The sequence below is a fragment of the Neoarius graeffei genome, chromosome 9 (genome assembly GCF_027579695.1).
Source record: "Neoarius graeffei isolate fNeoGra1 chromosome 9, fNeoGra1.pri, whole genome shotgun sequence".
Lineage (NCBI taxonomy): Eukaryota > Metazoa > Chordata > Actinopteri > Siluriformes > Ariidae > Neoarius > Neoarius graeffei.
The window spans coordinates 55,545,041-55,559,244 of NC_083577.1; the positions used below are offsets into that span (position 1 = coordinate 55,545,041).

At 40.0% G+C, this 14,204-nt stretch overlaps 1 protein-coding gene across 1 annotated transcript; it reads left to right on the forward strand.

Annotated features, from left to right (window-relative positions):
* Positions 1-2,662: 2,662 nt before the first annotated feature.
* Positions 2,663-14,068, forward strand: ccdc80 (coiled-coil domain containing 80). Its single transcript, XM_060929843.1, has 7 exons — positions 2,663-4,955; positions 5,133-5,289; positions 8,411-8,547; positions 9,322-9,473; positions 9,852-9,955; positions 11,972-12,055; positions 13,412-14,068. Exons 1-7 carry the CDS (start codon positions 3,294-3,296, stop codon positions 13,717-13,719), a joined length of 2,604 nt encoding a protein of 867 aa, XP_060785826.1. The 5' UTR covers positions 2,663-3,293; the 3' UTR covers positions 13,720-14,068.
* The last annotated feature ends 136 nt before the right edge of the window (positions 14,069-14,204 follow it).

A 14,204-nucleotide genomic window follows, 5' to 3' on the forward strand; every position in this document is an offset into this window, starting at 1 on the left:
GCCGAGGACAGAGGAGTATTTTACATCACTTCGTCTCATTCAACTTCACGGAGACTATCAATCTCTCATTTATTGTGCAATAAAGATCAGACCTTGAATTAATATGTATACATATGCACCTTCTCTTGATACTACAAACTGTTTAGGTGTTCAAAAAGTGTATAACCGAATACCCAAAAAGCTAGTGTTTAAACAAGGTGGTTTTGGTGGCATCTTTTTAAGAGTATATATATTTCCTATCGATCCAGTACAGTTAAACTACTCGATAGATGTGAAGCACAATATAAATCTTAATATTTCTGTAACTCATGCTGTAAGACTTACATAGTCACTTTAAAACCTGTCTCTCAACATGAAGACAAGGTGCATGTAAATCCCTGTAAAAAGAGCATTGTGATGAATACACAGTAGTGAGTTACTCAATACAAACAATTCAGCCAACCACAGAAAAACACATTATTTAATGACTGAATATTGCTGTTGATGCAGGCAACTAAGATAACATAAAAAAGTCTATTGAGCTCTGGGACAAATGAACCACCCAGTTGAGGACACCAGACAGAGTGGGGCAAAAAGAGAAATGCTATATGGTTTTTATTTATTTATTTATTTATTTATTTATTTATTTATTTTTATGAACAAGGAAGTTGTCACTGCTAGGCTATCCATTGAATATGCTATGTAGTGATATCTTACAAATTGAAATCAAGAACTAAGGTAAATATTTGCTCTTATAGTGAATAAGAGACCCTTTAACAGAAGAGACAAAAATGGACAAACTGATCATACAAAAACATTACCACTTTTCCTCCTAATTTTTATTTTAAAGTTCGCATCTCATTATCTCTAGCCGCTTTAACCTGTTCTACAGGGTCGCAGGCAAGCTGGAGCCTATCCCAGCTGAGTATGGGCGAAAGGCAGGGTACGCCCTGGACAAGTCGCCAGGTCATCGCAGGGCTGACACATAGACACAGACAACCATTCACAGTCAATTTAGAGTCACCAGTTAACCTAACCTGCATGTCTTTGGACTGTGGGGGGAAACTGGAGCACCCAGAGGAAACCCACGTGGACAACATGCAAACTCCGCACAGAAAGGCCCTCGCCGGCCACGGGGCTCGAACCCGGACTTTCTTGCTGTGAGGCGACAGCGCTAACCACTACACCACCGTGCCGCCTATTTTAAAGTTAAAATAAAAAAAATTAATCATTTTCTTATGTGGCAAAATTGTGACTTTTTTTGTCTTAGTCCTCAGAACTGTTTTTGCCTTTGACCAAATGTGAAATGCAAAATTTGGAACATTTGTCTGGAGATGGACACTTGATTATACCCAACATCACCCTGTAGCTACCTGATGAGTCTTAGACCATCTTGTACTTCGACCATCCAAAGTTGTAGGATTTTAAGAGAGCTTCAGTTGGTGCAGCCTAGTGGGAAAGCTGTGGATGTATTTCCATTATTTCCACCTGATCACTTTCCTCTAGAAAACACAGTAGGCATCTCAATCAGTTGGGTTCCTTGTTGTAACACCAGATTGATGATGATGATAGATGGCATGGTGGTTAGCACTGTAGCCTCACAGCAAGAAGGTTCTGGATTCGAACCCAGTGGCTGACGGGAGCCTTTCTGTGTGGAGTTTGCACGTTCTCTCCGTGTCTCTGTGGGTTTCCTCCGGGTGCTCCGGTTTCCCCCACAGTCCAAAGACATGCAGGTTAGACTAATTGGTGGCTCTAAATTGACTGTAGATGTGAGTGTGAATGGTTGTTGGTCTTTTTGTGTCAGCCCTTTGATGACCTGGCGACTTGTCCAGGCCAGGGTGTACCCTGCCTCTCACCCATACTCAGTTGGGATAGGCTACAGCTTGCCCGTGACCCTGCACAGGATAAGCAGTTATGGATGGATGGAATCATCATCATCATAATGTTGTTGTTGTTGTTGTTGTTGTTGTTTTGAGCATTACTTAGTCATGAGATAGGAAGTACAGAGCAGTCTGCTCCTACTGACTCCTGTCCAGTTTACCTCCTCATGACATTCACAAGAAATGTGAATAACAGAAAAATTGAAATGTTTTCTTTTGACTAAATTTATTCGGACATAATAATTTAGTTTTCAACATCATCCAAAATTGTGTAACTATTTGATCTTTTTTTTTTAATTTTAAATAAAGGCCACATTTGCTTTCAGTATAAACTCTTTTGTGACTGTTTTGAGTTTAAATCATATTTTATTCCGTAGTTCCTTATATCCCTTCCAAATGTATGATCATATACATCAGGTTGGCTTGAAAAGAAAAATAAGTGTATAAATTAGTCTTTATTTATTTTTTGATGAAATGTGACTCCATTCCAGACATGACTCTCTCGAGTTGCTTACAGAGTTATGTGGGTTGCCACAGTTTAGAAAACATGATGTAATCATCCTGCCATATTTCAACTGGGTGTTATAAGTAATGTCTCAAATTACATGCTAAAGAAAATCCGCCTTTTGCACATATCGGCAGTTTTCTTTGACGGTTCTTACGTGTCATTAACACTCCTACCAACTTGTTCATCGATACTGTCTACACTTTTAGCTTCGAGTAGAAGCAGATATTGAATGTCAGGGTCATTATCAGCCGGAGGAGGGTTAATGTTGTTCGATTTGGCAACCCAGGGCTCCAGGGGTTGGTCCTCTTCACAGTGGAGCTGGAGACTGAGGTTATTTGTTGGCATGTTTGGGATAACTTCCAGCATAAAGACTTTCCCTGCGTAATTTCTATTCAGTTTTCTCAAGTGATCAGACGCTGCTGTTTCTCCATCTGAGCCAGGAACACGTTTGCTGAGTTTGGGGACATTAAACTGGATGGAAGTTTAAATGTTTTTGGGAGGAAGTGGGTGGCATCTCTTTACAGAAGTAAGATGCGCCGATTTTGCCTTTGCGAAGACTCATCGGTGCTGCTACAAATGAATGAAGTGACTATATGAGAAATGCTCTCCAAATGACGGAGCGCTTTTTACATCACCTCGAACCTGCTTACTGCGATTAAAACAAACTGTGGTCCAGGATCATGTACACTGACTTACACTGAACGTCTTTTCTAGTAATCTGTAGCCTGAAATCTGGACTGGAGTGATCGAGTGGGATTATACTGTGAGTTGGTCAACACCTGAGCTGATTGAAATCAGTCATGTTTTGAAAGTATTCAACCTTTTGTACCAGTCATTTGGTATGCGGCTACAGTAGTCCATTATCCATCTTATGACACTTTGTTGGTTTGTTTTAGCTATCTTTTTCTAAACATAGATTTGTAAATATGAGGGGGGAAGCCATGTGGGGGGTAATTTTTGTGTATTGCTTGGCATTGGCAGTGTTTGTGTCAGATGGGAAACAAGCTGGTCTGCGACCCAACAGAGCACGGCGGCCGTCAACCTCCTTATCCAGACAGAGCCCTTTCCGCCGGGCAGCTCAGAGAGAAGTTCACGAAGAGATGCAAAAAGATGAACCCGGCACTAGCCAAAACAGAAGGGTGTTGAGCCAGACAAGAGGCATGCAGGGTGGGTTGAGAAAACTCCAAAGGGATGGTGGTGTGTCTGGAGCACGGGCTGCCCTGTCCCGCATGCCCAGCTCTGCTGGATCCCCCAATCTGTTGGCCACGTTTGCAGGGAAAAATCGTCTCCTGGTCATCTCAGCCCCTCATGAATCAGACGGCTATTACAGGCTAATGATGAGCCTGCTCAAGCCAGATGTGTATTGTGAGCTGGCTGAACGACATGTGCACCAGATTGTGGTGTTTCACCAGGAGGGCGAGATGGGTGGGAAGGTTAGACGCATTACCAAGGTGGGCAAAGTGATGGAGGAGCCTCTGGATACAGCACTCATCCCCCGACTCATGAACTTCCTCAAGTTAGAAAAAGGAAAATTTGGTATGGTGCTTTTGAAAAAAACACTGCAGGTGGAGGAACGCTACCCATACCCAGTGAGACTGGAGGCCATGTATGAGGTCATAGACCAGTCACCCATGCGAAAGATGGAGAAGGTGAGACAGAAAGGCTTTTTGCAGAAGTGTAAGGAGGCAGGGGAGGAGGGTCAGGTGGTTCAGGGCATCCCCAGCCCTGATACTCTGGTGAATCCACCCATTGTGAGAAGACCAGAGAGAAAACAGGAACCCAACAGAAGACCCAACCAAGTCACCACCACATTGTCTACTACTACAAGACCTCCTCCTACTACTACTACTACAAGACCTACTACTACTACAACTACCACAACAACTACAACCACCACCACCCGGCCCTCTACCGCCCGTCCCACAACAACCATCCGCCTTACCACGAGTTCCCCACAGGCCACCATCACCCAGAGGACAACAAAAAGTCACACGTCCCCACAGTGGGACCTCAATGCCAAGACCAAGAATTACCATTATGATGACAGGGACCAGTCTAAGAAAAACACTCTTCAGCCAACCACCCCCTCTTATTTCTATACTAAAGCCTACACTGCAAAAAATGGAGACAACCGTACTGACCGAAAGGACTACACTCATAAACAATCTGGTATACTGCCAAGTCAACACAAGCCAAGCAAATCTAAGCCACCTAAAAAAAAGAATGGAGATGGTGGTCTGAGTAATGCATATGATGTTGGCAAACCTACAGACACTTACCCAGTGGAAAAAGAGACTGAGGGCGTTCCCATCAAGAAAGTTAAAGACAAGCAGAACAAGGCAGAGAAAAAGAAGAAAAAAGTCAAATCAGACAAGCTGCCAAAGAAGGATAAGACAAAAAGGAAAGGGAAGGAAGATGGGGGAAAATCGGAGAGGAGAGAAAAGGAAGCAGGGCTTGGAAAAAAAATGGACAAGAAGTTTGAAAAAGAAAAAAAGAACTACCAGAAGCCTACAAAGAAACCACCACCTCCTACAAAGGGAGCCCTGGCAACATTCTTGGAATATTTCGAAAACAGAAGGCGGTTACTTGTAAGTGCAATCACGGTTAATTAATATTTAAGTAATGGCAAAGCGCATGTTTATCTTGCACATAAATCAAGGGCTCACCTTCGACACGTCTGTGTAATGTTTTTCTTTGTTGTGTGTAAAATTACAAGTATTTATATATTTTCTGCTTTATTGTTATTATTTTTTTTTTAATTCTAGCTGATTACTGCTCCATCAGAAGAGAACAGCATGTATGTGCAGCAGAGGGATGAATACCTAGAACATGTGTGTGAAATGGCTATTAGGAAGGTCTCTATCATCACCATTTTTGGCACTTTGACCAACAGCACAATGAAAATTGATCATTACCAGCTTGGTGAGCCAAAAGTTCCTCTGGATTTTGTAGCGCTTGAGAAATTATACTTTTAAATGACTGGTTATTTAGGGCTCTCTTTTAGAGTATAGATATCTTAAAATTTTCACATCAGTCCTTCCTGTACCTTGTTTTAATATAATATAAAATATAATATAATGCTACACGGCTCATTTGAATACTTGAATCTGATTGGTCAATGATGGCATTCTGTTGGTTTGTTTCGCAATAATGACCGGCTCCCTGTACATTTATCCCTTACATATAATATATACATAAATAGCGTTCTGTTTATTGGACACTGTAAAGGGGTGTTTTAACATATTGCCATTTTAACAATTACATTTGTACTGTATTTATGGCATTTGGCAGAAGCTCTGATACATAGTGACTTACATTTATCTCATTTCATTCGCATACAGAACTGAGCCATGCCTACCAGGTAACAAATGCCACTGATCTTTACAAAATACAGCAATAGTTTCCTGTTCTCTCAGCTTTTAATTACTCTGCAGTTTGTAATAAATGCAGCCTCATTTTTACTGTCCCAGAATGAACTTGTTGTAAAGGTTACAGGTTTTTTCCATAAGGTTTAATAAGTACCTAAGAAAACCTAGGAACAACAAGAATCTATGGAATCTATGGACAGAGTATGTGATTCTGTGATGTGTAGGTAATAAATATGAAGCATTCTTTTGACTGACAGTATTTGGAACTGTATAAGAAATTTAGACTATTTTTGCATGAAACATTGTATGAAGTCACATGAAACATATAATCAACGATGACACATTTGATTTTAATGTAAAACCAGTAAAGGCACCCAAAATGGTTCGGCTGCACTCAGCAAGGCTGTTTAACTGTCGACAGGAAGCCATGCTGGGAGTATAGTTTGTGAGCCTTCAGTGCCTAATTGTGTCCAGGTGGAAATGGCATTTGAACAGTTATCCATGATGAGAACTGTTGGGCTCTAAAAGAGAAAAAGACTTGTGTGCGACCAGTTCAAAGAGGGTCTTTTCACATTTCAATGGCTCTTTGTGTTGCTGATTAAGAGAATTAGAATGATATCCCAAGAGGAAAGGCCCTTTAATCTGACATTTGGCCTTTGGGTGTAAGTAAAAGCAGTACTTTTCCAGGCAGTGACTTCATATGAGTGTACTGTCTGCTAATCTATTTGAAGATTGGGACAGGGAAAATGGAGAGTTTGAGCTCATCAAGAACAAGAGCGAGTCAGTTCTTGGCTGAGTAGTTCTTAAGGAGGCAATAAAAATATGCCCAGTGCAAGGAAATGCCCCCAGAAAGAAAAATTACAGATACTATATTCTTCTAAGAATCTATTTTTTTTTTATAATTCATAAACAGACACGGATATGTTAAAGAGAAATGGCTATGGGGGCAATGTTTTCTCTATTCACTTTTACTGCTTACAAGTTTAAGAACAGCTAAATTAATATGAAATACTGTGGAGATTAAAGTCAGTAAGCAGAAACCAAAGATGACACTTTTTTTTTTTTTTTGCCTTGGTATGAGTCAGTGGACATTTACATTTCTTTCCACTTAGTCATCCGTCAGCTGTTTCTTGTGGTTATGTGGTAAGGGTCACTTTTACAGACATTAGATGAGAGGGAGAGGGAGAATTAAATGTTGGGTTGAAACGTTTGGAGATGAAGTCATTTTTTTTCTCAGTGTATTGGGCTCTTTCACTGCTATATCTGTCTGAATATGCTGGGTTCCTTCAGTACTGAATTTGAATCTTATTGTGTTTTATTCTTTCAGTTGTGAATCTGTATCTAAATGTGTTTGCTCGTTCATTGATGAGTCTGAATCTCAGTGTGTTGGGTTCCTTCAGTGCTGAATCTGAGATTCAGCATTGTGTTTTTTTGTGTACTGAGTTTGGAACAGGGGCGGCATGGTGGTGTAGTGGTTAGCGCTGTCGCCTCACAGCAAGAAGGTCCGGGTTCGAGCCCCGTGGCCGGCGAGGGCCTTTCTGTGTGGAGTTTGCATGTTCTCCCCGTGTCCGCGTGGGTTTCCTCCGGGTGCCCCGGTTTCCACCACAGTCTAAAGACATGCAGGTTAGGTTAACTGGTGACTCTAAATTGACCGTAGGTGTGAATGTGAGTGTGAATGGTTGTCTGTGTCTATGTGTCAGCCCTGTGATGACCTGGCGACTTGTCCAGGGTGTACCCCGCCTTTTGCCTGTAGTCAGCTGGGATAGGCTCCAGCTTGCCTGTGACCCTGTAGAACAGGATAAAGTGGCTAGAGATGATGAGATGAGATGAGTTTGGAACATATCTGGCGTCACAGTCTGCCAGCACGCTGTGACTGGTCCCAATACATCACAGAGAGGACTGAAAAGAAGTGTGTCTGAACTGAATGGGCTGTGGTTCAGGAACCACAATTAAAGGCTTCTTACCGTGGGTCTCTGCACTGCTGTACAAGTACAGATGCTCTTATAATTGGCTACATGCATCAAAATGTACTCTTTCATTTTCTTGCTCAAGAAGCTATGATGTATTTCTCCATTGGTGTGTGGTTTTAAAAACTATAAAGATTTCTCAGTACTGTGTGGCATTTTTATAAGTAGTCAGATACAGATACACTGTGCTGCAGAGGATTGTTATGCTTGTGCAGCAGTTTGTCGTAGTTCCCCATCAGGTAAAGTTACAGACGTTACAGAGCCTCCTGCTCAGATGTCTTCTGAATAAGGATATCCATGTAAGACATACTTTGACTTTTGAGGTAGGAAAAACAAACCTTTGGGTTTGGCTGCGTTTGCCTGTATGTCTCCAGTGGATGGATAGGGCCTTTCACATGCATGGTTTAGTTTTTATCTGTCTCATTCTGGACACAAGGAAGCTGTTTTCTCAGCATAAATGCCCATTCTTATATAGCTGAATAAGTTTCACATGGCTGGTGATTTTCCATCTAGACAAACAAGTGATTGGTGAATTTCTTAAGTAAACTTAACAGCTACCTGCTCTGGCCTGTTATTAAGAATACATTGTAGGTTTGAATTGGACAGTCAAATCCATCACTGCCACAGCAAAACTGTCATCTAAATCTTGTGTACTATATTGTACTTTTTCTATTCAGCTGACCAGACAATGAATTTGAATCATTGCAGAAAATGATAAACCTATGAAGGGCCTGCGGCAGGAGGATCTAGTGAACCAGGAGCTCATCACAGATCTGAGGAAAGAGTTCAGAATGACCTACAATGATTTCTATATGGTGCTGACTGATATCGACATGAAATGGAAGGTAAGACGATGTCCTTTTTTTATTTGGCATTTCAGGTTTTTCAGGCTGAGTATGTTTTTCACACAAATCCACTGCATTTTGCAGTAGCATGGAATATTAGCACTACACATGTACATGTGTATATATAAAAGTCTAGTAATTCTGTACAGTTTATAAATACCTGATAAAACCAACTGAACTGCTTCCAAATTCAACTTTCAACAGGGAAGTGCTACTTTACTGTGCTCTTTAGTGCACAGAGAGGTGACTGAACCCTTTACCCATAACCCTGTAATAGGATATACCATATTTTCTGCTATGTAATGCGTCACATTTACATCATATTACATTTTGACAGTGGTACGGCTTTAATTCTAAGTAGTTCTCAGTAGCATGTTTATGTGTTCAGGGTAAAACCAGGGCCCTGCTTGCAGACAGCTGGTGTAAACAAAGAGGCAGTGTGTAGGCAGGCTGCTGGGGCACGCAGACGAAGAGTCTTACTCCGTGTAAAAACTACACTGAGCTGTGGCTAATCAAGACACCATGCCAAGTCCTCAATAATGCAGTGTTGTCCATAAAGCTTCATTTGGTCCATTTACTCACACATGGACATGTTGTTGCCAAAAGCACAAGATGACAAGAAATATTTCACTTTGTTGCTTTGAATCTGGCTCTTGCTTGAATTGTCTGTTTATTGTGGTTCAGAATAAAACCTCAAAAATTCTTGTGAAATGTTACACACCATTAGGTTATCAAAAGCACTTTTCTGTGTTCTATATTTCCATGTTGCTGCAGCAATTTTATGAGGTCCCAATTGCCATGAAGGCTGTATTTGGCTACATCGACACATTTTCTTCTCGCATCAGGGAAATGGAGCAACAAAAGCGAGATGGGGTGATGTGTAAAAAGGAAGACAAGCCGCGATCGTTGGAGAACTTCCTGTCCAGGTAGCACAGATCTTCCAATGGGGAGATGGCCTGCAAAGAAACCATAATTGAACAGGGCTTCATTTAGACACGCATTTCACTCTGCAGCTGTCTTAATTCAGCCTAACTGCCCAAAATGGCAATATTTCCTCTCTCAAAGCTCATTTATTTATTATTTCATTTCTTATTTATTTTGTGTGATAACCTTTGCTTGACAGAGGAGAAAAAAAACTGTTTAATGCGCAATAATACAAAAGTGAATTGCGTACTTGTCTGTGAAAGCCCATCTTGGTCTCATTCAAGGCCATTCAGATTGATAACATTTCATTACCGTACTAATGATCCCTGAATGACCCAGTCATCCTGGTTACAGTCTGTTATTTTTCTATGTGATATAAGGTTCAGGTGGAGACGCAGACTTTTTGTGATATCGGCTCCCAGTGATGAAGAGTGGGTGTATCAGCAACAGCTCTATGCCCTGTCCAGTCAGGCGTGCAACCTTGGTAAGTCTGTTTCACTAATAAAGTGGCTTGTACTAGTTGTTTTTGTGTTCCAGACAAATGGGCAATTGAGCTCACAGAATGACTGCAGGCACCGGGAAGAAGAGCAAACTTTTGATTTCCATGAATCAGTCATGGAGGATGGTCAATCAGGTCAATCTTACTGTCACTAAGCTATGGTTTATTCTAATTTGTGTAAGTTTGATATTTGTCGATGTTAGTTTAGGCAGGACTAGCACTGTTGATATTGTACATAAAAACCTGTTTCAAATTGGCAGTTATTTCAGATTACCGTTTGTGCCAGTACTCCTGATAGCAACATTTTAAAAGCTTATATACTCTGCTCATCAAAGATTTAGACATAGTACATTAAATATATAGTCTTTATTGTCTTTGTAACATTTTGATAAATGCTTGTGGTTGAAATTTGTTTCGAAGGCAAATGTAAATATTCAACGTGCATGTATAAATGTATTATTATAAATGTATTTACATTTTTTTTTGTTAAATTGTTTCCCAAACAAGTTTTTTTTTTAAAGAACTTAAAGGAGATATGCAGAATCTTTATTTTTAAATAAATTTGAGTGGATAGTATCTCCATCCTTGACTCTTGTATGCTGTGTAAATGGGGAATAAAAAATATATATTTTTGAGAGTTAAAATTGACTGCAAAGTTGGCATTTGAGCTGCCCTGCTGAGCCAGCCAGCCCTGAGTGCGTGACGTCACAGCGGTAATTGGTTTTAAGGCCGAGGCCTTTGACAGCTATAGACCAAAGTCATATAAATAAAAATTTATGGTGAAAGTAAGAAATACCATTACAGACTTGCTCAACTAAGACTGATTTGACTTCATTGATTGTGAGTTGACACTCATTAAAACGGGATAGGTGTTATAACTTATGCAACATACATGTACATGCATGCATTTTCACTGATAAAACGTAAAAGGCTAATTAAATAATCAGAGGAACTGAGACAATCACATTCTGAAGCAAATTAAATAAACTTAAACACACAATACAAGTTACATGTATTAATCTAAATTCAGGTAAACATGTTGTTTTGTATCCAAACAAGAGTTGCTTCTTACCCGTCTGTGTTCTCGCTTCTTGAAGGCCGATCTTGTGGCCGATTGTTTTGAAACAATCTGACTTTCAGTTGACTTATAGCCAACGCTCCTCAACAGATCAGAGGTCTCGTACGAGTCTTCAGTAAAATGTGCAGAGCAGAGGAGAGACCACTTCGTAGGCGCCCAATGTGCCCGTGAATTTCTTGCAAAATGCGTCCAAATCTTTGCAGTTTGAACATTCTTGGGCCATGAATGCAACATAAATCCACCTTATGTCATGTTGCTGCACCCGCCAAAAACACATCTATGTGGCATGGCGATAAATTGGCTCAAAATGGAGGATCGGAGTTGTAGTCAGCTCTGTGTTTTAGTATAGCGGAAATGGCGATGAGACTGATAGACTTCCTGCTGTGACATCATGGATCTCAAGGTCATTCACTCAAACCGCTACCTATATAAATCACTTTAATCGTAAAAATTACGATCTTAGATTCATTGTTAATGCTTAAAACTATTCCTATGCCATTCTTGAGGTTTCAGGCATTTATAAATAAAAAGTGAGGCCATGGCTCTGAGTATATGCTTTAAGCAAAGCAGCCAAGCACTCAGTAACTTTAAGAAAAACTTCCTGGTTGAAACTCCCTTATGGCAAGAGTGTGCAAAGCCTCAATGGGAATAATGTTAAGAATATAAAATGCATCATTTAAAATAATTTGTTTTATTTAACGTTTCTTGGTCACTATATAATTCTACATTGTATAATTCTGTCTTCAATATTATTCTAAGACAGACAGACAATGGTTGACTGGTAGTATAAATACCAAGACCAAGATCACTACTGATAGGAACCATACTGAAGGGAAAAAAAGGAATGAATGCTTGGGGAAATGTATCTCTGTTTAGTTATTTAGTTTATATTATGTCTAATAAAATTGTATGTTTGTTTGCAGGGCTTCGTCATATTTCTGTTTTAAAGCTCCTGGGGACTGAAATGGTCGACATGGGTGGAGTGTTGGAGCTCTACCCCATTAATGGTAAGGATCTTCTTTTTTTTTTAAGCAGAAAATGTACTATTATAAAGAAATTACCCCAATATGTTGATTTGATGCAGTCTTATAAATGTTCCAGTTGTGTACTATGTCTAAAATGGCTGCAAATTCATGGCTCGCCTGTGTACTAAACAGGATTTTGTGGTACCAGGGTATATCGAAAAGAAAACAAACATGTGGCTAAGTTGGCAGCCAGGTGTTCAGCTCCAGGCTTCTTGGCATGTTGGTGTTGACGTGAGCAGCTTTGCTCAGTTGTACCTTAAGAACAGCAGGTAGGCTTATGCTGTGAAGCCTGCAATACCTTCCTTCTGTGATTCAGTCTCTCCTACTGAAGCCTCAGCCCTGAGGACCACAAGGCTCCCACAGGAATCCTACTTTGCAGAACAAACCTGAAAGCAGGGAAAGGTTTCAACATTGGTGAAACCACAGTGCTGCTCAGTATGCTTGTGCAGCTGATGCTGTGTTGAGTGTCAGGCTTATGTGTGTTTTGAAAATCTGCTTCAGCATGTCTGAGGGATGGCCTCTGTGATGTTTTTAGATCAAAGCTTTTTAAGTAAGCAGTACTGACTTTAGATGTAGCCACAAAAACGGACACAAGCCCAAGGCTGAACTCTGAGGATACATTAGGGAAAAAAAAAAATATATATATATATATATATATATATATATATATATATATATAATGTGTATGTATGTATATGTGTGGTCAAAGACTGTTTTCTTACGTTTTGCCTTAAGTAAAAAAAATAAAGTAAAAAAAATAAAACTGTATTACTCCCCTCCCCTAACATTCTCAGTACTTTGAAGTGGCCTTTTGCTTTCATCATTTCTCATGTGAACAATATTTGAACACCACGGTTCTCAAAGAGGGCTCAGTGCAGGTATACATATTTTATGAGCTCTTACTGAGGTATAAGCTTATTTTACTGTTCAGTTGATTGGGTTGTATCCAAACCTCACTAACTCAACCAAGTCGGTCAATAAATGATGTCAACATTGGTGTGATATATTCTGTCAGTGGAAAGTCAAGGAATAAAATGCTATGTTGCTTTGATAAATATCCATTGTGTTTTTACAATTATTGTACAAATTTAAATAATGAGCTTGATACTTGAATAGTTAGATTAGATACATAAAATACATTTGTAGTAAAGAGATCTGTGGAATTTACAATATTTTACTGCTAAAGGGGTCCCTGGCTATTGTAATAAATGAATAAGTGGATATGTTTAAGCAATATAGCCTGTCAGTTAATCATGACTTATTATTGTATCATTCCAGTGTAATTGTACCATAGCAGTAAGTGGACATGTCTGATTCTGGCCTGTATGCATGTTCCAGGCAGTGCGACAGTGGACCGTGAGGGCTTGTCAGCAACACTCGTGAGGGACATCAGGAATTATTTCCAGATCAGCCCTGAATATTTCTCCATGTTGCTGGTCGGCAAGGATGGCAATGTGAAGTCATGGTACCCATCGCCAATGTGGTCCATGGCCAACATTTATGACCTGATCGACTCCATGCAGCTACGTAGACAGGAGATGGCCATTCAGCAGAGCCTGGGCATGCGCTGCCCTGAGGATGAGTATGGTTCCTATGGCTACCACAATGGTTATCAGGAGAGATATCATGAAGGATATGGTTACTAAAGGCTATAAGTCAGTCTATGAGCCATTCTAAAGGGGCTGTATATTCCAGTGGACTGAATTTTAGTGTCAGAGGTCACACACCATACTTCCTCTTTTTAACTGTATTTTTTTTTTATTAAGCATTTGAATTTAGTCATCTTATTTGTATAGGTTCATCATTTCTCCCTGCCTGAGGATATAGTGTTTTGTATTATTTTCTGGATGAAGTGATCATTTTCAGGGTCACAGCTGGGTTTTTGGTAATGGAAACTGATTTGGATTTTTCTTACTCCACTGAAAATGAAAGACACACAGTTCTTATTTATGTCAATAAATGTCCTTAATGTTAATAAAAATAGCTTTAGGTTTACATTCTGTTTACTACATCACCTCCTGATGGTTTGGATTAGTTTAGCAGGTCATGTGGGTTACTGTGGATTGCTAAGTCTACATGCCAAAGGTTTTCAGGTACCAATCTTCATGTCCCCTTTCCTGCATTCAGGCTT

Bases quoted from the DNA above. Each gene is read 5' to 3' on its own strand.
- ccdc80 (XM_060929843.1), top strand. From the start codon at position 3,294: ATGAGGGGGGAAGCCATGTGGGGGGTAATTTTTGTGTATTGCTTGGCA. The intron at 5,290-8,410 runs GTGAGCCAAAAG...GAATCATTGCAG, and splicing joins AATTGATCATTACCAGCTTG to AAAATGATAAACCTATGAAG. The intron at 9,474-9,851 runs GTAGCACAGATC...ATGTGATATAAG, and splicing joins TTGGAGAACTTCCTGTCCAG to GTTCAGGTGGAGACGCAGAC.